At 44.2% G+C, this 22,825-nt stretch overlaps 1 protein-coding gene across 1 annotated transcript; it reads left to right on the forward strand.

The window, feature by feature from the left end:
• The first annotated feature begins 854 nt into the window (after positions 1 to 854).
• LOC130196794 (formin-binding protein 1-like) lies at positions 855 to 21,279 on the forward strand. The gene is made up of 18 exons (XM_056419165.1): positions 855 to 1,007; positions 3,511 to 3,626; positions 7,033 to 7,083; positions 7,170 to 7,317; positions 7,414 to 7,476; positions 9,105 to 9,200; positions 9,325 to 9,339; positions 10,397 to 10,525; positions 10,694 to 10,840; positions 10,942 to 11,118; positions 13,280 to 13,471; positions 13,583 to 13,597; positions 14,162 to 14,271; positions 17,071 to 17,203; positions 17,653 to 17,786; positions 18,390 to 18,526; positions 18,755 to 18,913; positions 19,957 to 21,279. The coding sequence occupies exons 1-18, from the start codon at positions 978 to 980 to the stop codon at positions 19,983 to 19,985; spliced, it is 1,881 nt and encodes a 626-aa protein (XP_056275140.1). The 5' UTR covers positions 855 to 977; the 3' UTR covers positions 19,986 to 21,279.
• Positions 21,280 to 22,825: the final 1,546 nt, after the last annotated feature.

Here is a 22,825-nt window from a genome sequence, read left to right on the forward strand (position 1 = left end):
GGTTACTGAGTCCAGCAGGGCCATGACAGGAGGTTCCAGACCCAGCCAGGTCCAATGGACCCTCTTAGATGTGAAGTCACAAAGACTCCGGGCAGGAAGCAGAGTAAATAATGTGTGATGGAGAGATGAAAATTCATCCGTAAGTATAGAGAGTAAAGGAGAGAGGTGCTCAGTGTATCCTAAAACGTCCCCCAGCAGCATCTCTAGGGGCTGGACCGGGTGAACCCGATTCAGCCCTAACTATAAGACCATCAAAAAGGAAAGTCTTAAGTCTACTACTACTGAGGTCTATAGGAATACACAGCTCCACAGATATACTACTCTCACTAGTACTACTGAACTGTAGTTTCCTGTCATGTGTTGTATGTTTTACATTTTGTCCTTTCTGTGGATTTAAGGAAGATTAGCGACCGCTAAGGCGTCAGCTAACGGGGATCCAGTTAATACACTAAACTAAACTGTTCTCTACCTGTTCAGGTACTCTGTTCTCTATCTGTTCAGGGACTCTGTTCAGGTAATCTGAACACAGACATCATTTATTTGGTGACGTGATGTGCCGTGATGACGTCACTGCTGACGGTGCTGCAGGCCATGAGAAAACAGCGCCACCTGCTGGAGTTGATCTCAGCTAATATATGATCGTGATAGCGCTATATACATTATTAGTAGTACTATTGTTATTATTATCATCATTACATGTATTATATACATATATAAGTATATAAGTAGCAGCAGTTATTGTGTGTGACAGCAGGGCGGGGCCGCCACTGCGCATGCTCAGGTACACAATCTCAGCATCTTCTCAGTGATGACAAAGGGTCCTCCGGGGAGACGCGCTGCGCGTGGCCGCGTCCTCTGCGCTGGTGTTGCTGCAGACAGACAGACAGGAGGTGAGACACGTAGGGTGCGCGCGCCGGCCAGCAGCAGCTCGCGCTGAGACCAGGACCAGGACCAGGACCAGGACCAGACCGGACACGATGAGCTGCAACTGGGGCACCGAGCTGTGGGTACGTACACCTGCGGGCCGGTACCGGGCCACCGGGGCCGGTTACCAGAGAGGAGCCGGTACCGGGCGTCCGGTGTGTGTGTGTGTGTGGTTTTTTGTGTGCGTCTGTGTGCTTGTGTGTGTGAGTGTGCTTATGTGTGTACGCGTGAGGCCCTCGTGCTACTGTCTGCTCTACCATAGCAACACAGTGAGTGACGACAGCGGGTCGCGCGCTGCGTCCTCCATGATGCTAAAGCGCGCGACCCAGAGACCGGGACCCCCCAGACCCCCCAGACCCACAGACTCCCCAGATCCACAGACCCCCCCCCCCCCCAGACATCGTGCATGAATCCTTGTGCAACTGACTGTTGTAATGTTCTCCAGAGGGATCACTCAGGGTCCGGCTCCTCCACGTATGATGATGATATTGATTATTGATTATGAAGGGCATTGATATGACATCACAGATAATAAACAACAATAATTAATCTGTAAAGATCATGAGGTAAAAGAGATTCAGTCCAAGGCAAAAGTTCTGGATGCAGAGAAGAGATACCAAATATCATATATTATATTTGATTATATATGTATATATAAATGTACACTGTACACTGCATTTACAAATATATATATATATATATATATATATATATACACTGATTTCAGCAGACTGCATTCATACACTACCGTTCAAAAGTTTGGGATCACTTAGAAATGTCCTTATTTTTCAAAGAAAAGCATTGTTTTTTTCAATGAAGATAACATTAAATCAATCAGAAATACACTCTATACATTGTGAATGTGGTAAATGACTTCTAGGTGGAAACGTCTGGTTTCTAATGAAATATCTCCATAGGTGTATAGAGGCCCATTTCCAGCAACTATCACTCCAGTGTTCTAATGGTACATTGTGTTTGCTAATCGCCTTAGAAGACTAATATCTGATTAGAAAACCCTTGTGCAATTATGTTAGCACAGCTGAAAACTGTTTTGCTGATGAGAGAAGCTATAAAACTGGCCTTCCTTTGAGCTAGTTCATTATCTGGAGCATCACATTTGTGGGTTCGATAAGACTCTTAAAATGGCCAGAAAAAAAGAAGTTTCCTGTGAAACTCGCCAGTCTATTCTTGTTCTTAGAAATGAAGGCTATTCCATGCGAGAAATTGCAAAGAAACTGAAAATTTCCTACAGCGGTGTGTACTACTCCCTTCAGAGAACAGCACAAACGGGCTCTAACCAGAGCAGAAAGAGAAGTGGGAGGCCCCCGTGCACAACTCAGCAAGAAGACAAGTACATTAGAGTCTCTAGTTTGAGAAATAGACGCCTCACAGGTCCTCAACTGGCAGCTTCTTTAAATGGTACCCGCAAAACGCCAGTGTCAACGTCGACAGTGAAGAGGCGACTCCGGGATGCTGGCCTTCTAGGCAGAGTGGCAAAGAAAAGCCATATCTGAGACTGGCCAATAAAAGAAAAGATTGGTATGGGCAAAAGAACACAGGCATTGGACAGAGGATGATTGGAAAAGGTGTTCTGGACAGATGAATCCAAGTTTGAGGTGTTTGGATCACACAGAAGAACATTTGTGAGACGCAGAACAGGTGAAAAGATGCTGGAAGAGTGCCTGACACCATCTGTCAAGCATGGTGGAGGTAATGTGATGGTCTGGGGCTGCTTTGGTGCTGGTAAAGTGGGAGATTTGTACCAAGTAAAAGGGATTTTAAATAAGGAAGGCTATCACTCCATTTTGCAACGCCATGCCATACCCTGTGGGCAGCGCTTGATTGGAGCCAATTTCCTCCTCCAACAGGACAATGACCCAAAGCACACCTCCACATTGTGCAAGAACTATTCAGGGAAGAAGCAGGCAGCTGGTATGCTGTCTGTAATGGAGTGGCCAGCACAGTCACCAGATCTCAACCCCATTGAGCTGTTGTGGGAGCAGCTTGACCGTATGGTCCGCAAGAAGAGCCCATCAAGCCAATCCAACTTGTGGCAGGTGCTTCAGGAAGCGTGGGGTGACATTTCAACAGATTACCTCAACAAATTAACAGCTAGAATGCCAAAGGTCTGCAATGCTGTAATTGCTGCAAAAGGAGCATTCTTTGACGAAAGCCAAGTTTGAAGAAAAAAATTAATACTTCAAATACAAATCATTATTTCTAACCTTGTCAATGTCTTGACTATATTTTCTATACATTTTGCAACTCATTTGATAAATAAAAGTGTGAGTTTTCATGAAAAACACGAAATTGTCTGGGTGATCCCAAACTTTTGAACGGTAGTGTACATATTATATATATGTAATGTGATTAAAGGAGGACCTGCTCATCACTGAGCCACATCAGTGTGTGTGTATATATAGTTTACATATATATATTTATATATATATGTATATATACACACACACACACACTGATAGCTGTACACTGCATATAGTTGTATCTATATGTGTATATATATATATATATGTATGTATGTATATATATATATATACATATACTGATACCTGTACACTGTTGTTTCAGGACCAGTTTGATAACCTGGAGAAACACACCAGCTGGGGCATTGACTTCCTGGAGAGATACAGCAAGTTTGTGAAGGAGAGAGCCGACATCGAGCTGAGCTACGCCAAGCAGATTAGGTACAACACCACCTGTACACCATCTGTACACCACCTGCACACCACCTGTACCCAGTGACGTGTGGTGAGGTTCATGGTTGGTGAGGCACTGACTCCTTTAGTGTCAGATTTATAAATATATAAACCCAAAAGTGGCTTATTCAATTGGCTCCTGGTTATTTCATGTCTCATCAGCATTCTCCACACAACACACACACACACACACGGTACATATTACAGATACGTAAAGGTAAGAACAAGTTTGAAGCAAACCGTTTAGCTCCGGTGTTGGTCTACCTGTGGTAATCACAACCACTTTTGACTGAAAGTCCAGTTTTGAGACATTTTTAAGTTTAGCTATATCATCCTCTTCCATGTTGGCGGTCTGACGTAGCAAAATACAAAAACAAACGGACTTGACTCGCCTGGCGCCTCTGCGTAGAAGAAGCAGCAACAAGTACTCGTTGGCTCAGGAGCGCCCCCTGCAGTGAGGCAGAGTATTACCTGCCTCACCCTGCGCCTTTTCACTGCGGCTTTATTTACCATCAGCAAAACTAAATATGTCACTTACAAACATTAAACCGTAATGGTTAAAGACCTTAGCCAGACTGTGGATTATCAGGGCAAATTAACATATCTGCAAACATTATATTAGCGACATGCAGAGATACGGCAACCCGCACGGGCCAATTGCATGTCTCAACCCAGTTTGTGATGGATTGCGCAATCAGAGGTGAGGCTCGACTCGTCGCCTCAACTCTCGTTTCATCCTGTATTTGAACAGGAAATAGACAAATTCAGCGATTTTGACTATAAAATGTTCGAAATTAGTCATACATAAAGATCGGTGGACAAATATTAATATAAATTTGATGTTATCATTATTTATTTTTTAATTTTTTAATTTTTTGTAAAATTTTTTTTTACTCATGATGACAGGTGAGGCTCTGCCTCCCCTGACCGCACGTCCCTGCCTGTACCTGGTCTCTACCTGTACATAGTACCTGGTCTCTACCTGTACATAGTACCTGGTCTCTACCTGTACATAGAACCTGGTCTCTACCTGTACATAGTACCTGGTCTCTACCTGTACATAGAACCTGGTCTCTACCTGTACATAGTACCTGGTCTCTACCTGTACATAGTACCTGGTCTCTACCTGTACATAGTACCTGGTCTCTACCTGTACATAGAACCTGGTCTCTACCTGTACATAGTACCTGGTCTCTACCTGTACATAGTACCTGGTCTCTACCTGTACATAGAACCTGGTCTCTACCTGTACATAGTACCTGGTCTCTACCTGTACATAGAACCTGGTCTCTACCTGTACATAGTACCTGGTCTCTACCTGTACATATAACCTGGTCTCTACCTGTACATAGTACCTGGTCTCTACCTGTACATAGAACCTGGTCTCTACCTGTACATAGAACCTGGTCTCTACCTGTACATAGTACCTGGTCTACCTGTACATAGAACCTGGTCTCTACCTGTACATAGTACCTGGTCTCTACCTGTCCATAGAACCTGGTCTCTACCTGTACATAGAACCTGGTCTCTACCTGTACATAGTACCTGGTCTCTACCTGTACATAGTACCTGGTCTCTACCTGTACATAGAACCTGGTCTCTACCTGTACATAGAACCTGGTCTCTACCTGTACATAGTACCTGGTCTCTACCTGTACATAGTACCTGGTCTCTACCTGTACATAGAACTTGGTCTCTACCTGTACATAGTACCTGGTCTCTACCTGTACATAGAACCTGGTCTCTACCTGTACATAGTACCTGGTCTCTACCTGTACATAGAACCTGGTCTCTACCTGTACATAGTACCTGGTCTCTACCTGTACATAGAACCTGGTCTCTACCTGTACATAGAACCTGGTCTCTACCTGTACATAGTACCTGGCCTCTACCTGTACATAGTACCTGGTCTCTACCTGTACATAGTACCTGGTCTCTACCTGTACATAGAACCTGGTCTCTACCTGTACATAGTACCTGGTCTCTACCTGTACATAGAACCTGGTCTCTACCTGTACATAGTACCTGGCCTCTACCTGTACATAGTACCTGGTCTCTACCTGTACATAGTACCTGGTCTCTACCTGTACATAGAACCTGGTCTCTACCTGTACATAGTACCTGGTCTCTACCTGTCCATAGAACCTGGTCTCTACCTGTACATAGTACCTGGTCTCTACCTGTACATAGTACCTGGTCTCTACCTGTACATAGAACCTGGTCTCTACCTGTACATAGAACCTGGTCTCTACCTGTACATAGTACCTGGTCTCTACCTGTACATAGAACCTGGTCTCTACCTGTACATAGTACCTGGTCTCTACCTGTACATAGAACCTGGTCTCTACCTGTACATAGAACCTGGTCTCTACCTGTACATAGTACCTGGTCTCTACCTGTACATAGAACCTGGTCTCTACCTGTACATAGAACCTGGTCTCTACCTGTACATAGTACCTGGTCTCTACCTGTCCATAGAACCTGGTCTCTACCTGTACATAGTACCTGGTCTCTACCTGTACATAGTACCTGGTCTCTACCTGTACATAGAACCTGGTCTCTACCTGTACATAGAACCTGGTCTCTACCTGTACATAGTACCTGGTCTCTACCTGTACATAGAACCTGGTCTCTACCTGTACATAGTACCTGGTCTCTACCTGTACATAGAACCTGGTCTCTACCTGTACATAGTACCTGGTCTCTACCTGTACATAGTACCTGGTCTCTACCTGTACATAGAACCTGGTCTCTACCTGTACATAGAACCTGGTCTCTACCTGTACATAGTACCTGGTCTCTACCTGTACATAGAACCTGGTCTCTACCTGTACATAGTACCTGGCCTCTACCTGTACATAGTACCTGGTCTCTACCTGTACATAGTACCTGGTCTCTACCTGTACATAGAACCTGGTCTCTACCTGTACATAGAACCTGGTCTCTACCTGTACATAGTACCTGGTCTCTACCTGTACATAGTACCTGGTCTCTACCTGTACATAGAACCTGGTCTCTACCTGTACATAGAACCTGGTCTCTACCTGTACATAGTACCTGGTCTCTACCTGTACATAGAACCTGGTCTCTACCTGTACATAGTACCTGGTCTCTACCTGTACATAGTACCTGGTCTCTACCTGTACATAGAACCTGGTCTCTACCTGTACATAGAACCTGGTCTCTACCTGTACATAGAACCTGGTCTCTACCTGTACATAGTACCTGGTCTCTACCTGTACATAGAACCTGGTCTCTACCTGTACATAGAACCTGGTCTCTACCTGTACATAGTACCTGGTCTCTACCTGTACATAGAACCTGGTCTCTACCTGTACATAGAACCTGGTCTCTACCTGTTTCTCTGACTGTCTGTCCTCCTGTCTGTCTGCAGGAGTCTGTCTAAGAAGTATCACCCCAAGAGGAGCAGAGAGGACGAGAGCAGGTCTGAATATGTGAATATGTGGTGTGACATCATCAGAGCAGGTGGGTTTGTTGCTTGAACAGCTGGCTTCTGATTGGTTGTTGCAGGTACACGTGGTGTCTGGCCTTCTCAGCGACGCTCCGTCAGCTGAACGAGCTGTCAGACCAGAGAGAGGAGCTGGCTGAGAACCTCAACTCCCAGATAGTGTGTGAACTCACACGCTACACACAGGAAGTGAAGGCTGAGAGGAAGACTGTGAGTACACACACACATACACACACACACACACACACATACACACACTGGAGGTCTGACCAGTGAAATAATGTGTTGTTATTGTTGTTGTTGCAGCATTTCCAAGATGGCCGCCGTGCCCAGCAGCACATTGAGAGCTCCTGGAAACAACTGGAGTCTGTGAGTGACATCTGACCTTCACGCTGCACCTCTAACTCCGCCCACAAATGCTGCATCTCTAACTCCACCCACATATGCTATGCCTCTAACTCCTCTAACTCCGCCCACATGCTATGCCTCTAACTCCGCCCACATACACAACACAGTGACATAATTGGACGTACACCTTCTACTCTCTTTCGTTTGAGTAAATCTGGTGTGCCGTGGGAAATTATCTAATATCACCTAAATAACCATTGTCGGTAGGGCTGCAACAACGAATCGATAAAATTGATTATTAAAATAGTTGACAATCATTATCGATTTGTTGTGTCGCACGATTATTACGGCACTCAATAAGTCGCAGAGTATAAAAAAAGTTGAGTTGAGCGCAGAGAGGCGCAGGAGAAAAATTAGCAGAGCGGGGAGAGGACAGAACGCTGCGTTGTGAGAACCAATCAGCGCTGAGCTGCTCCGCTGTTAATGAATCTAATTGGCTGCTGCTGCTCTCGTGGCGCTGGATGCGGAAGTCATTCACATCGTCGGAGTGACATTCACGGAGCTGCGTGCGCCTACGGGTGATGTCATGAACCCAGTCACCAGGGCGTTAGATGTTACGACGTGTGTGGCATTTCCACAAGAAGTATAACGTAGAACTAGTGGTTAATTATTCCGTGGCGGATGGCGGAAAATATTTTTCCACGGAGAAAGGCAACGGAGATAAGCCCCGCCCCCTCACCGACACGTATGACGCGTTTAACCCACAAATAGCCGGCTGAGTAAACTCAGGCGAGTAAACCGCTGTCAGTTCTGTTTGTGACGCGTTCATACACATGCTGACCAATCCAGGACCTTTCCATGACTTTAAACCAAATTTCCATGATTAAACATTTTGTGAAAACTCTGTGTACATGAACAAGTGAGAAGATGTAGTATTTAAACTAACAATGAGAATTACAAAGCATAACGTATATATTCCGTGTAAATTAACATTTGAATATAACAAATTTGCCTTACTTTTCCAAACATTTTGGGATTTTATTTTTTTCAATTACTTTTCTAGGCCTGGAAATATCCATTTAAAATTCCATGACTTTTCCAGGTTTTCCACGACCGTATAAACCCTGTTTTGAATAAAGGGTTGACAATTACAGTTTTTTTTGTTTTTTTATCCGATTAATCAATTAATCGGAAAAAATAATGATCTTCCTTTGGACAGTTTTTGGTTATCTGTTGCCAAGGAGTTCCCCATTCTGGCCAACAAAGCTATTATGACATTATTCCCATTTTCAACCACATATCTGTGTGAGCTGAGCTTCTGAAGCTTGACTGCGATAAAAACTAAAAACAGAGAGAGACTGAGAGCTGTTGAGGAAGAGCTTCGTGTGTCTTTCTACCATTACTGGCAGGATATCCATTTTGTGTTCATCGAATTAGGCTCCGGTTTCACACTGAGTATAAATACATGTAGAAACTATATTATTAACTATATGTATTATATGTAGTGTGTTAGTGTCATTTTGTGACATTTTGGTTGGTGGTGTGCCCCAGGATTTTGTAAATGTAAAAAATGTGCCGCGGCTCAAAAAAGGTTGAAAATCACTGCGTTAAAGGATGTCAACACTTATTGATGTTTACTTGTTGACCAGAGTAAACGTCGCTTTGAGCGCGACTGCAAGGAGGCGGAGCGAGCGCAGCAGGTGTCCGACAGAATCGACCTGGACAACAAGACGGCTGGAGAGAAGGTGAGTACATCAACACCTGAGTACTGGACTAGTCTATGTACTTAATACTTGGATGAAGTTTCATCGTGAAGTTTCAGGATGAAGTGGTGATGTCTAACTAATCTCGTTGTCTCTCTTTCTGTAGCGCTGCGCACTGAAGGTACGTTTCTTTAAACTCTTTAAACTTATATTAGTATATATATTTTAGGGCTGTCAATCGATTAAAAAAAATTTACGAATTAATCGCACATTTTGAAATTCATTAATCGCAATTAAAAGTTAAAAGTTCATTCTTTTTAAAGACCAAACTTCACACATAGCTGTGTTTTCAAAGAGGCTCCTACCTATGAAGTGCCAGCGAGGTATTTAATATTGTGGATGATAAATTGTTTCTTCAGTGAAACATCAGATTAGTAAAAAAAAAAGAAGTATATTGAGACCCCATTGGTCCTGTCATCTTTAACATTGGACAGCAGCAGAACTAGTGGCCTTGGTAACTGACTGACATTCAAATATGTCACGTTAACCCTCTGGAGGCTGGGGGCATTTTATACATTTTACAAAAAAATGTAAATTCACCTTTTAAAGGCGTTTGCATATGACGCATACCCACGTGTTCTACATCAAACATTCCAGAACAATCTCAGCTCTATTCAAGGAGGCTCAGTTGTCCTGGTGCGGTGTTCTCTGCTCTCTGACTGACAGGCTGCTAAATGAGCCTCACCTGTGAGGTGGGAGGTCCTTGTGATTTACTGAGTGTTCATTGGTTGTTTTTTCCCCAAAATGTTGACAGACAAACGGATTGACAAATCAGGGTGAAGGTTTCGTGTGACGAGTTCTTTCCACGCCGCGTCACCCGACACGTCGCCCCTCCGTTCCTCTGTGTATCAGAGGGGGAGACGGGAGGAAGGAGGAGCAGGAGGAAACCCGACTGATTCATCCACGAGTTTAAACTGATTTCTGCTCCTTATTTCCGCGGAGAAATAATTGTTTTAAAAATCGGAAACAGTGTTAAACCGCACTGCCCGGTTTGACACTCAGTGGAGTGTAAAACTTCAACAAACACCGGAAGTAAACAAAGTTGCGTTAATTGCATTAAAATATTTTAGTGCGTTAACGCGGCCAAATTAATCGCATAGATTAACGCGTTAACGCTGACAGCCCTAATATATATATATACGTATTGCTATATTTTATAAACGCTTTTCTGGTTTCAGGCTCGGCAGACGGCTCAACAGAAAAAACAAGCTGCTGAAGAGTCCAGGAAAGACTATGTGACCAGTTTAAACCAGTTTAACCAAGACCAGCACCAGCACTACCACACCCTGGTCCCAGTTATCTACCAGGTAAACCAGCAGCTCTCTACAGGCTCAGGTGCTAACCATGAGGTCACTGGCCCTCCCTGGTGAACAAGACCAGATACTTGGAGTCCTTCGTACATCAGTTCTACACCAGGTAACAGGACCACTCACTGGTACCGGTTATGAACCAGTTCTCTTCGCGTGTCTCCGCAGCGTATCCAGGACATGGAGGAGCGGCGCATTGAGAGGATCTGTGAGTCGATGCGCTCCTCGGCGGAGGCGGAGAGGAAGGTGGTTCCTGTGGCGAGCAGCTGCCTGGACGTCATGATGGACGCCGCCGAGGGCATCCAGCCCCGCATGGTGAGTCTCCTCTGGGCCGGTGCTGGACCACAGAGGGCTGTGTCGAGATCTGAGAGTGTGTATGTGTGGTTGTGTGTGTGTGTGTGTGTGTGTGTGTGTAGGACACCCAGCAGGTGGTGGAGGTGTACAAATCGGGCTTCGACCCCCCAGGTGACGTAGAGTTTGACGACTACAGCGCGGCAATGAGGAGGAGCATCTCTGAGTCCAGTTACCTAGACAACCGACTGGAGGGGCGGAGACACAGCAGGAAGCTGTGGCCCTTCATCCGGAAAAACAAGGTACACACACACACACACACATATACACACACACACATATACACACACACACATCTACACACACACATACGAGCACACACACACACACACACGCACACACACACACAATACACACACACACACACAATACACACACACATATACGAGCACACACACACAATATACACACACACACACATTACATTACATTACATTATCCAAAGCGACTTACAATAAGTGCATTTCAACCTAGAGTACAAACTAAGAACAACAAGAATACAGGAAGTAACATTTCCTCAACATAGTCGAACTACAAAAGTACCATAAGTAAGTGCTATCTAAGTGCCACTGAAGTGCTAATCTGTGTTTTAATCCAGATATAGTCGGAAAAGGTGTGTTTTCAGTCTCCGACGGAAGATGTAGAGACTTTCTGCTGTCCTGATGTCAGTCCACTGAGGAGCCAGGACAGCAAACAGTGTGATTAGCTCGAGGTGCAGTAGTCACAAGTCGATTCGCCAGGACCAGTGTTTTGCACCAGTGGAGGCGGAGTGGTGTGGGTGAATTTCGGGAGGCTGAAGACCAGTCGAGCTGCTGCATTCTGGATGAGCTGCAGGGGTCGGATGGCCTTAGCAGGTAGACCAGCCAGGAGGGAGTTGCAGTAGTCGAGGCGTGAAATGACCAGAGCCTGGATCAGAACCTGCCTTCTGAGTAAGAAGAGGACGATTCTCCTGATGTTGTGCAGCATGTACCGTTGACTGTCGAGTGTCACCCGAGGTTCCTGGCAGTCCGGGTAGGGGCCAACACAGAGCTGTTGAAGGTGATAGTCAGGTCGTGGGTGGGAGCCTTTCCTGGAAGGAATAGTAGCTCAGTCTTGTCAGGGTTGATCTTCAGGTGGTGAGCAGACATCCACTGAGAGATGTCAGTCAGACAGGCAGAGAGCCACCTGTGTTTCGGACGGTGGAAACGAGAAGATCAGTTGGGTGTCATCAGCATAGCTATGGTAGGAGAAGCCATGCGACGAATGACAGAGCCGAGAGAATTTGTATACAGAGAGAAGAGGAGGGACCCAGGACGGAGCCTTGAGGAACCCCAGTAGTGAGAGGACAAGGATCAGACACAGATCCTCTCCAAGTTACCCGTAGGTGCGGTCTTTAAGGTAGGAAGAGAAAAGAGCGAGTGCAGTGCCTGAGATCCCAGGTCCTGAAGAGAAGAGATCAGGATCTGGTGGTTCACGTCAAATGCTGCAGAAAGGTCGAGAAGGATAAGGACAGAGGAGAGAGAGGCTGCTCTAGCAGTGTGAAGCTGCTCAGAGACAGCAAGGAGGGCAGTCTCTGTCGAGTGGCCGGCCTTGAATCCAGACTGGTGAGGGTCAAGAAGGTTGTTACTGTGGAGATAGGAGGACACTTGGCTCAAGATAGCAGAGTTTTGGAGAGAAAGGAAGAAGAGAGACCGGTCTGTAGTTGCTGACTTCAGACGGTTTCTTCAGGAGAGGGTTGACCTTCAGAGAGTTAGGAAACAGCCAGTTGAGAGGGAGCTGTTAATAAGATGGGTGAGGAAGGTCAGAAGGTCAGGAGCAATAGCCTGGAGAATGGGAGACGGACGGGGTCAAGGCGCAGGTGGTCGGTCGGGCGGAGGTCACCAAGCTAAGAACTTTATTGGGAGACAAGGGGTGAAAGAGGGGGATGAAGAAGTTAGTGTTGGTGAGGTGATAGAAGATGGATTTGTAAAGGAGGATCTTGTTTGTAAAGTAAAGGGTGGAAGGAGGAGGGGACAGGGGGATCAAGGAGGTTGGAAAAGATAGAGAAGAGTTTTGGGGTTAGAGAAGGAAGACTGAATTTTGGTCAGGTAGAACGAGCTTTTGGCTGCAGAGATAGAGGAAGAGAAGGAGGAGAGGAGAGATTGATAGAAGAGCAAGGACAAAGAGAATCAAGAGATGAAGACAGGGAGAGGAGAGTGTCTGCGCAGAGTTAGGATGCATGAGTGAGAAGCAGTCAGTTGAGGAGAGCAGATAGGACAGAGGAGGCCAGAGAGGAGGGCAGAGGGTGCGAATGTTCAGGTGCAGAGTCTGTAGATATGGGTGGGTTGTCAGTACCAGAGAGCGAGAGAGAGTAAGAGATGAAGAAGTGGTCAGAGACATGGAGAGGAGTCACAGTGAGGTTAGAGGTAGAGCAGTTAAATGTAGTCAAGGTGGTTGCACACTTCTCTCTCTCCCTCCTCCTCCCCCTCCCCAACCTCACCTTTACCTGGGGTCGTCGACAGCAGTCCCCAGTCCCTGCCCCCTGCCTCCAGAGAACCAATCGCACAGCGGCTGAATGACCTCATGACCTCTGGCTCCAGAACCAGGAAGCAGTGTCTGCGCAGCCTCAAGAGAGGGGTACACACTCATATATATAAATATGTACACACATATAGAAACACACTTGTGTATGTTAGCTGTGTTTTTAATGCTGTCATTTTTCCTTTATGCTTCTCTCTGATTGGACAGCTGTCTCTCAAACTGGTCAGTATCACACCTGTCTCAGGTGTATGAAACTATTATATTTACTGTTTTTATTATTATTATTTTCAATGTGTAATTGTAATGTAATATAGTCTTATAATTATATATAATATATAGTATTATATATATTATTATATATGTATATATATTATATTGTAATATATATATAGTATTGTAATAATATATATGTATAATATACATATATGTATATATATGTATATTATACAGATATATATATGTATTTATACATGTATATATACATATATAAATATGTATATATACATATGCTATATATGTGTATACAGTATATACATATATATTTATATACATATATGTAGATATGTGTATATATATCTATATCTGTATATACATATATATGTAAATTATATATATATATATACCCATACATATATATATGTGTGTATATATACACATATATATGTGTATATATATACACATATATATATATATACGTGTGTGTGTATGTTGCAGTGCTCATATATACATATATATTTATATATATATACATATATGTGTGTATATATATCTGTATATATGTTGCAGTGCTCCGGTCCTGTAGACTGCAGTCATCTTCCTCCTGAACAGAGAAGAAAGAAACTTCAAACCAGAATCAACAACATCAACCAGGAGATTCAGAGAGAGAGGGAACAGAGGTACACACATACACAAATGTATACACATATATGCACAGACATGAGTCCTCTATCAGCACTAAGGTCTAACAAGACCAGTACAATTCAATTAAATTCAGTTTATTTGTATAGCCCAATTTCACAAATTACAAATTTGTCTCAGAGTGCTTTACAATCTGTACACATAGACATCCCTGCCCCAAAACCTCACATCGGACCAGGAAAAACTCCCAAATAACCCTTCAGGGGGAAAAAAAAGGAAGAAACCTTCAGGAGAGCAACAGAGGAGGATCCCTCTCCAGGATGGACAGAAGAACAGATGTAATGTGTACAGAAGGACAGAGTTAGAGTTAAAATACATTCAATGAATATGACAGAGTGTATGAATAGTTGGTAGTAGGCATATTCCACGATGGAGACCTCCACGATCCATCAGGCAGATGGAGGTAGAGAGGAGGAGTGGGCGGAGTCTCAACAAGGCATTGCGCAGTTGGTAGTAGGCATATTCCACGATGCAGACCTCAATGATCCAGATAGATAGGATCTATGCCGTCTCATCGGATGACATTATGAGACGTGAAGTCAAAAGGACTCCGGGGAGGAAGCAGAGTTAGTAATGTGCAATAGAGAGATGAAAATTCATCCCAAAGGAGAGAGAAAAGAGGAGATAGGTGCTCAGTGTATCCTAAACGTCCCCAGCAGCCTATAAGTCTATAGCAGCATATCAAGGGGCTGGACCAGGTGAACCTGATTCAGCCCTAACTATAAGCTCTGTCAAAGAGGAAAGTCTTCAGTCTACTCTACATGAGGTGACTGTGTCTGCCTCCCGGACTGAAGGTGGAAGCTGGTTCCATAAAAGAGGAGCTTGATAACTAAAGGCTCTGGCTCCCATTCTACTTTTTAAGACTCTAGGAACTACAAGTAGCCCCGCATTTAGTGAGCGCAGCTCTCTAGTTATGGAGGACTTAAAATGACTTAAGTATAAATAAATAAATAAATGAATGCATGAATAAATACAAGAATAAATAAATAAATGCTTAAATAAATGTATAAATGAATAAATAAATGCTTAAATAAATGTATAAATAAATAAATAAATGCTTAAATAAATGTATAAATAAATAAATAAATACAGGAATGAATCAATATGTTATAAATCAACAAGACATCATTAAATAAATATATTTCTGCATTTCGGTATTTCTTCATTTATTTATTTCTCTATTTATGTGTCCACACGTATTTCTTCATTTATTTATGTGTGACATTTACGTGTCCGTATATTCAAATGAGCTGGGGCGGTCCGAACCTGTCTAAAGCATGATTGGTCACAGGAGTGTGATGCACCTGGTGTGTTGTGCTCTACTATTTCTGCCTGGCACATGACGCTGAAGTTGACTCGCTCAGCTCACCGTTAGCAGAAGTTAGCCTCGACAGCTTTTTGACTTCAGCCGTTTATCAATTCCAAGAACACTGAGTACAGACTCGTGTTCTTTTGGAGTCTGGTCTTTGGAGTCTGGTTTTGGGAGTCCAGACTCTCGAGGACGCAGCTGGTCTTTCTGGTCTTGTGACGTCACCACGTCAACTGTTCTTGAGCATGAATTTACTCAAATTATTCACTGTAAAATAATTTACAGTGGAGTAGAATGTGTTGCGGTGTTCACTGTTGTTTGGCGTAGGCTACGAATAAACGATAATAAATATACAACGTCTCGTAGCTTTCCTGACCCAGGGTCGCTACAATATGAAGTTATGAATCTTAACCCTCAGTCAAATTGACGTAACGTTATCTTTTAGTAAATAATAAACTCGTTGTGCTCTTTAGATCCTCAAAAACCTAATTATATCTCATGTTTAGCCGCTACGGAGACGTCAGAGCCAGCGGAGCATTTCAAAAAGTCCTGCCGAGATCAGGCTGCTCTCGGCAGCCACACAGCGCGCTGAGCGCCCGGAGCTCACTGGTCCCGCGAGCAGGACCTCAAATCTCCGTCGCATATCCTTATTAGACTGAATCTCGATAAACCGACCACAGATTTGATGCTTAAACAACTAACTTCTCGGCTGAAAACATCCTTAAATTACATTCCGTGACTCAACAGTAGTATTTAGAATGTACAGACAAGAATGCATAATAAACGCTGTTCGTCTACAGATCCAAGTGCTAGGGATCGATTGCTTCTGTCTTGCTCTCGACTTGACCAATCCTGTTCAACAATGAGGTTCGGACCGCCCAGCTCATTTGAATATACGGACACGTAAATGTCACACATAAATAAATGAAGAAATACGTGTGGACACATAAATAGAGATATAAATAAATGAAGAAATACAGAAATGTAGAAATACATTTATTTAATGATGTCCTGTTGAGTTATAACTTATATATATTAATTGCTGTATTTATTTCTGTATTTATACATTTATTCTTGTATTTATTTATTTATTTAAGCATTTATTTATTTATTTATACATTTATTTAAGCATTTATTCATTTATTCTTGTATTTATGCATGCATTTATTTATTTATTTATTTATACTTAAGTCATTTTGAGTCCTCCATATCTAGTGGGGCAATATGGTACTACAAGCTCCTTAAGATATGAGTAAAGATGAGTCCTCTATCAGCACAAAAGGTCTAACAAGACCAGTTGGTAATACTTCTTTTGTGATATATTCTTCATACATCACAAACACGTTTTGAACTTTTTACCTCTTTAAGTTTCCAGTTAACCGCCAGCTACTGATTTATTATTGATTATTGTATTAATTTACATTTATATCATTACATATTGAAGTATTTGTAATACTTTGTGTTTCAGAGACGCTCTTTTGAAGATGAGAGAAGTTTATGACCAGAACCCTCAGATGGGCGACGCCCACAGCGTCGCGCCCCGCCTGGAGGAGGTGAAGCAGAGTCTGGAGAGGCAGGAGGAGGAGCTGAGGAGGAACCAGGTACTACGAATACTATGTACACATAGTATACACATAGTACTACAAACGGTACTGTATATACTCATCGTACTATATGAACGTATTGTAGCGACCCTGTGAAGTGGCTGTCGATCACAGGTGGCACCGTGCATGCTGGTCGAGGGGGCGTGCCTGTGATTGGCGGAGTAGAGGGGAGGCGGGGTTAACCTGTGGAAGAAGGGGAGTTAAGGGTGGTTGACGGGAACCGTTGTGTCGACGTTCGAGCTGCTGAGCTGAGAGGAGCACGCTGTCTGTGTTGGAGGATGCCCAATAAAGAAGGAGTAATAACGTCGTCCCGTCTCCGTGTCATCAGTCCATAACGTCCGAGACGTTACAGTATAGTACACACATAGTACAGTATGCAGTACCAGAGTATCGCAGTATGCAGAAGAAGTACCCCGTGGTATATCCATGTGTACTTGTACCTCTAGGCGTGGCTCTCTGAGGCCTCTGACCTCAGCAGCAGGAGACAAAGTGGAGGTTGTGGGTTGAACTCCGAGGAAACGACGGCCGGCAGCAGCAGCTTGAAGCAGCTGGACAACCGGAGCCCAGCCAGCAGAGAGAGGTACCTGTCTGTCTGCCTGTCTGTCTCTATACCTGTCTCTCTACCTGTCTGTCTGCCTGTCTGTCTCTATACCTGTCTCTATACCTGTCTCTCTACCTGTCTGTCTGCCTGTCTGTCTCATCTCCCAGCTAGTGGAGAGTGGTTCTGGTAATTTATTATTATTTTGATGCTCCTGAAGGAGTCAATGTTCCGCTTGGTTTAAAATGTCTATCTGTCTGTCTCTACCTGTCTGTCTCGTTACCTGTCTCTCTCTCTACCTGTCTCTCTCTCTACTTTTCTGTCTCTACCTGTATCTCTCTCTACCTGTCTCTCTCTCTACTTGTCCGTCTCTCTACCTGTCTCTCTCTACTTGTCTCTCTATCTGCCTGTCTGTCTCTCTTTATACCTGTCTCTCTCTCTACTTGTCTGTCTCTACCTGTCTCTCTCTTACCTGTCTCTCTCTTACCTGTCTATCTCTCTACCTGTCCCTCTCCGCCTGTCTGTCTCTGCCTGTCTCTCTCTACCTGTCTCTCTCTACTTGTCTCTCTCTTTACATGTCTGTCACTCTTCCATTCTCTCTCTCTGTCCACCTGTCTCTCTTTCTACCTGTCTGTCTCTCCTCAGTCCCGATGGCAGCTACACTGAGGACCACAGTGCCGAGCTTCAGTTTAAATCCCGTAGTTCAGAGTTTGATGATGACTTTGAGGATGAAGAACCGTTACCCAGTATTGGCACCTGCAAGTCCCTTTACCCGTTCCAAGGTACTTCTACTGCTATTGGTACTGCTCCTACTGCTGCTACTACTACTGCTATTACTGCTACTACTACTACTGCAACTACTATTACAACTACTACTACTGCTACTACTATTACTACTGCTACTACTTACGAAGCAAAAAACTTCTTTGTGGTTCAGCACCTTTACACAGCTGATGAACTGGAGACAGAAGAGTCCTCGTTGGTCTGAACATGTTGTTGATCTTCCGCAGGACAAAATGAAGGCACTCTGTCGCTGGTGGAGGGAGAACTTCTTTCTGTGGTGGAAGAGGACAAAGGTGACGGTTGGACCAGAGTGCGGAGGAACCTGGAGGAGGAGGGATATGTCCCCACCTCCTACATCAAAGTCTTCCTGGACAGCAGTGCCAAAGGTGCCATGACCTACATATGATCTTCATGTGACCTTTATACCACCTACATCTGACCTCAGTAGGACCTTTATTAACCAGAGTATGACCTGTAAATATGACCTTTAATGACCTCCACGTGACCTGGAGGACATCCACTTCAAGAACTAAAAGTGTAGGAATGTGAGCGCCCTCTTCTCTGAAGCTCTGCCCCCCCGTGGACCTCCTCCTCGCAGGTAACCCGCTAACCCTCCTCGAGGGTAACCCTCCTCGAGGTCAATCCCCTAACCCTCTTCGGGGGTAGTCCCCTAACCCTTCTCGAGGGTAACCCCCTAACCCTCCCCCTCCTCGAGGGTAGCCCCCAAACCCCCTGAGTGATTATTGATCATAAAACACATGACGTGTAAATTCAGATGGCTTCTGATTGGCTGTCAGTGAGCTCATCAAACGTGAATCCAACGAGGTCGTCATTACAGCTGTGGTGTTTAAATAAATATATTTAGATATTATGACTGACATATATAATCAGAATGATCTTCTTGGTGTGGACCGCCCTTCAATGACCTCGCTGCTCTTTTGTAAATTAATTCATAGGTCCTCCCGACCCCCTGGTGACCTCTATGACCTTTGCTTTCTGTATGTCACTACGCTGGTTGCTATAGTTACAGCAGCAGCCTGTCTGTGTGTATGTGCTCTGCCTGTCTGTGTGCTGACTAACCCCCCCCCCCTCATCTCAGGCTCCGCCTCTCTTTATTTACTGATTTTGTTCTTCCCATATTTATGTGAAAACCGTCTTTAAACGTCTCGTTTGTCAGTTTACTGTGAAACAAAAGGTTGAAGATGATTGTGATCTGAGATCTGTTAAATATAAATGAATAAACACGTCAGTGTTGTTCCACCGAATTGACATTACTATGAAACACACATATCATATATCTATATATTAGCAGCAGCATCCAAAGAGCTGCAGCCGGCGGCCATCTGACCACCTGTCTCACTCGATCTGACCTGTCTACCTGTCTGTCTCCCTCTCTGTCTCTCTGTCTGCCTACCTGTGTGTCCTGTAGGCTTTGTGCAGAGTAGTCGGCTAGTCTAGTATTCCACCAGGGAGGACGTCTCGCCAAGGGAAGGGATGTAAAGGAAGGTAACAGCTTGTCACCGGACAGTTTAACTCTTCAGATATCAGCCAATCAGATGACTCTCCTGGGGACTGAGGGATGGAATAATACACCAGAGACCAGATACTAGACAGGGCCAAAACACAGATAATGTGCCATCAGAACTCGGATATTAGACATGGCCTTAACACAGATAATGTTTCATAGCAGAATCCAGATATTAGACAGGTCCTAAACACAGATCACATGTTATATCAGAACCCAGATATTAGACAGGTCCCAAACACAGATAATGTGTCATCAGAACCCAGATAGCCTATTAGACATGGCCTTAACAGAGATAATGTTTCATATCAGAACCCAGATATTAGACATGGCCTAAACACAGATAATGTGCTATAATAACCCAGATATTCGACAGGTCCTAAACAAAGATAATGTGCGATCATAACCCAGATATTAAACAGGTCCTAAACCAAGATAATGTTTCAACAGAACCCAGATAATAGACAGGTACAAAACATAAATCACATTTCTTATCAAACCCAGATATTAGACAGGTCCCGATCAGTGGGGCTCTGCTCCATATACATGTATTTATTGTAGATTATCACATTAATAATTGTTCATAACTTAAAGTGTTCCTCTTAATTAGTTTTATTTAAAAAATACACATACATGTTTTCATTAGTTAAAAAAAATATTACAGCTATTTAAACTAAATCCTGATCTTACAATCAAATTGATCTCTTTTTATTTCACATTGAGTCCAAAATGATGCGTTTATGTTTTTTGTGCTTGTAATTGATTGACAGCTGACCTGAGATCAGCTGCTGTAATAAACCTTTTGAATGTTGGTAATGTTATTGAAAAGAAAACAATCCTATTGGCCGAGAGATAACACAGAGGGGAACAACTTGTGAGGTCACAGTGATGTCACAGTGATGTAAACAGCGTGTAAATAGAAACTGTAGCTGCATAGGTGTAGCCCCGCCCCCTATGTCCCTGCTGATATTAGCCCTGCCTGTGGATTAACCCATGTCTATTAGCCCCGCTCCTGCGACTGACACCGCCCCCTGCTTGGTGACGATGATGATGATGATGATGATGATGATGATGATATTGATTGTGTGAAATGTGAACTTTTTTTATTTCATAGTGAGATATTGATCAGTTATTGATTTTTTAAATTAAAACGTGAGACTGCTGATCACGCGCTTTTCAACTTCCTGTATGTTAAAATTTCAAAATAAAGTACACTGATCAAAAAAGGAGTTGGTAAGCTGTGTTCATTCAGACTGTTTCTCAGTTGCTAAATATATATTTATATAAAAATATTTACATGTTACATTATATTACATTACATGTCATTTAGCAGACGCTTTTATCCAAAGCGACTTACAATAAGTGCATCAACCAAGAGTATAAACTCAGAACAAGAATACAGAAAGTAACATTTCTTCAAGATAGTCGAACTACAAAAGTACCATAATAAGTGCTATTTAAGTGCCACTGAGAGCTAATCTGTGTTTCAATCCAGATATAGTTGGAAAAGATGTGTTTTTAGTTTCCGGCGGAAGATGTAGAGACTTTCTGCTGTCCTGATGTCAGTGGGGAGCTCGTTCCACCACTGAGGAGCAGGACAGCAAACAGTCTGGATTTCGAGTGATTAGCTCGAGGTGCAGGAGTCACAAGTCGGTTGGCTGTTGCCGAGCGGAGCGAACGTGCCGGGGTGTACGGTGTGACCATATCCCGGATGTAGACGGGGCCCGATCCGTCTAGAGCACGGTACGCCAGAACCGATGTTTTGAAGCGGATGCGAGCAGCCACCGGTAACCAGTGGAGAGAGCGGAGGAGCGGAGTGGTGTGGGAGAATTTCGGGAGGCTGAAGACCAGTCGAGCTGCTGCATTCTGGACGAGCTGCAGAGGTCGGATGGCCTTAGCATGTAGACCTGCCAGGAGGGAGTTGCAGTAGTCGAGGCGTGAGATGACCAGAGCCTGGACCAGAACCTGGACCAGAACCTGTGCCGCCTTCTGAGTAAGAAGAGGCCGTATTCTCCTGATGTTGTGCAGCATGTACCTACAGGAACGCGTTGTCGCAGTGATGTTGGCCGTCAGGGAGAGTTGACTGTCTAGTGTCACCCCGAGGTTCCTGGCAGTCGGGGTAGGGGCCAACACAGAGCTGTTGAAGGTGGTAGTCAGGTCGTGCGGGGGAGCCTTTCCCTGGAAGGTATAGTAGCTCGGTCTTGTCAGGGTTGATTTTCAGGTGGTGAGCAGACATCCACTGAGAGATGTCGGTCAGACAGGCAGATATTCGCGCCGCTACCTGTGTTTCAGACGGTGGAAACGAGAGGATCAGTTGGGTGTCATCAGCATAGCTATGGTAGGAGAAGCCATGCGAACGAATGACAGAGCCGGGAGAATTAGTGTACAGAGAAAAGAGCTAGGAGGGCAGTCTGTTGAGTGGCCGGCCTTGAATCCAGACTGGTGAGGGTCAAGAAGGTTGTTGCTGTGGAGATAGGAGGACACTTATGTCGCTTGCTCCAGAGTTTTGGTAAGAAAAGGAAGAAGAGAGACCGGTCTGTAGTCGTTTACTTCAGACGGGTCGAGGGTGGGTTTCTTCAAGAGAGGGTTGACTCTCGCCTCCTTCAGAGAGTTAGGGAAACAGCCAGTTGAGAGGAAGCTGTTAATAAGATTTGTGAGAAAGGTAAGAGGGTCAGGAGCAACATGTATATATTTCTATACATATATACCCTTTCAAGCTAAAAACGGTTAGAACCCTTCAGGAGAGGAACAGCGAAGGATCCCTCCAGGATGG

Source organism: Pseudoliparis swirei, chromosome 7, assembly GCF_029220125.1.
Source record: "Pseudoliparis swirei isolate HS2019 ecotype Mariana Trench chromosome 7, NWPU_hadal_v1, whole genome shotgun sequence".
NCBI lineage: Eukaryota > Metazoa > Chordata > Actinopteri > Perciformes > Liparidae > Pseudoliparis > Pseudoliparis swirei.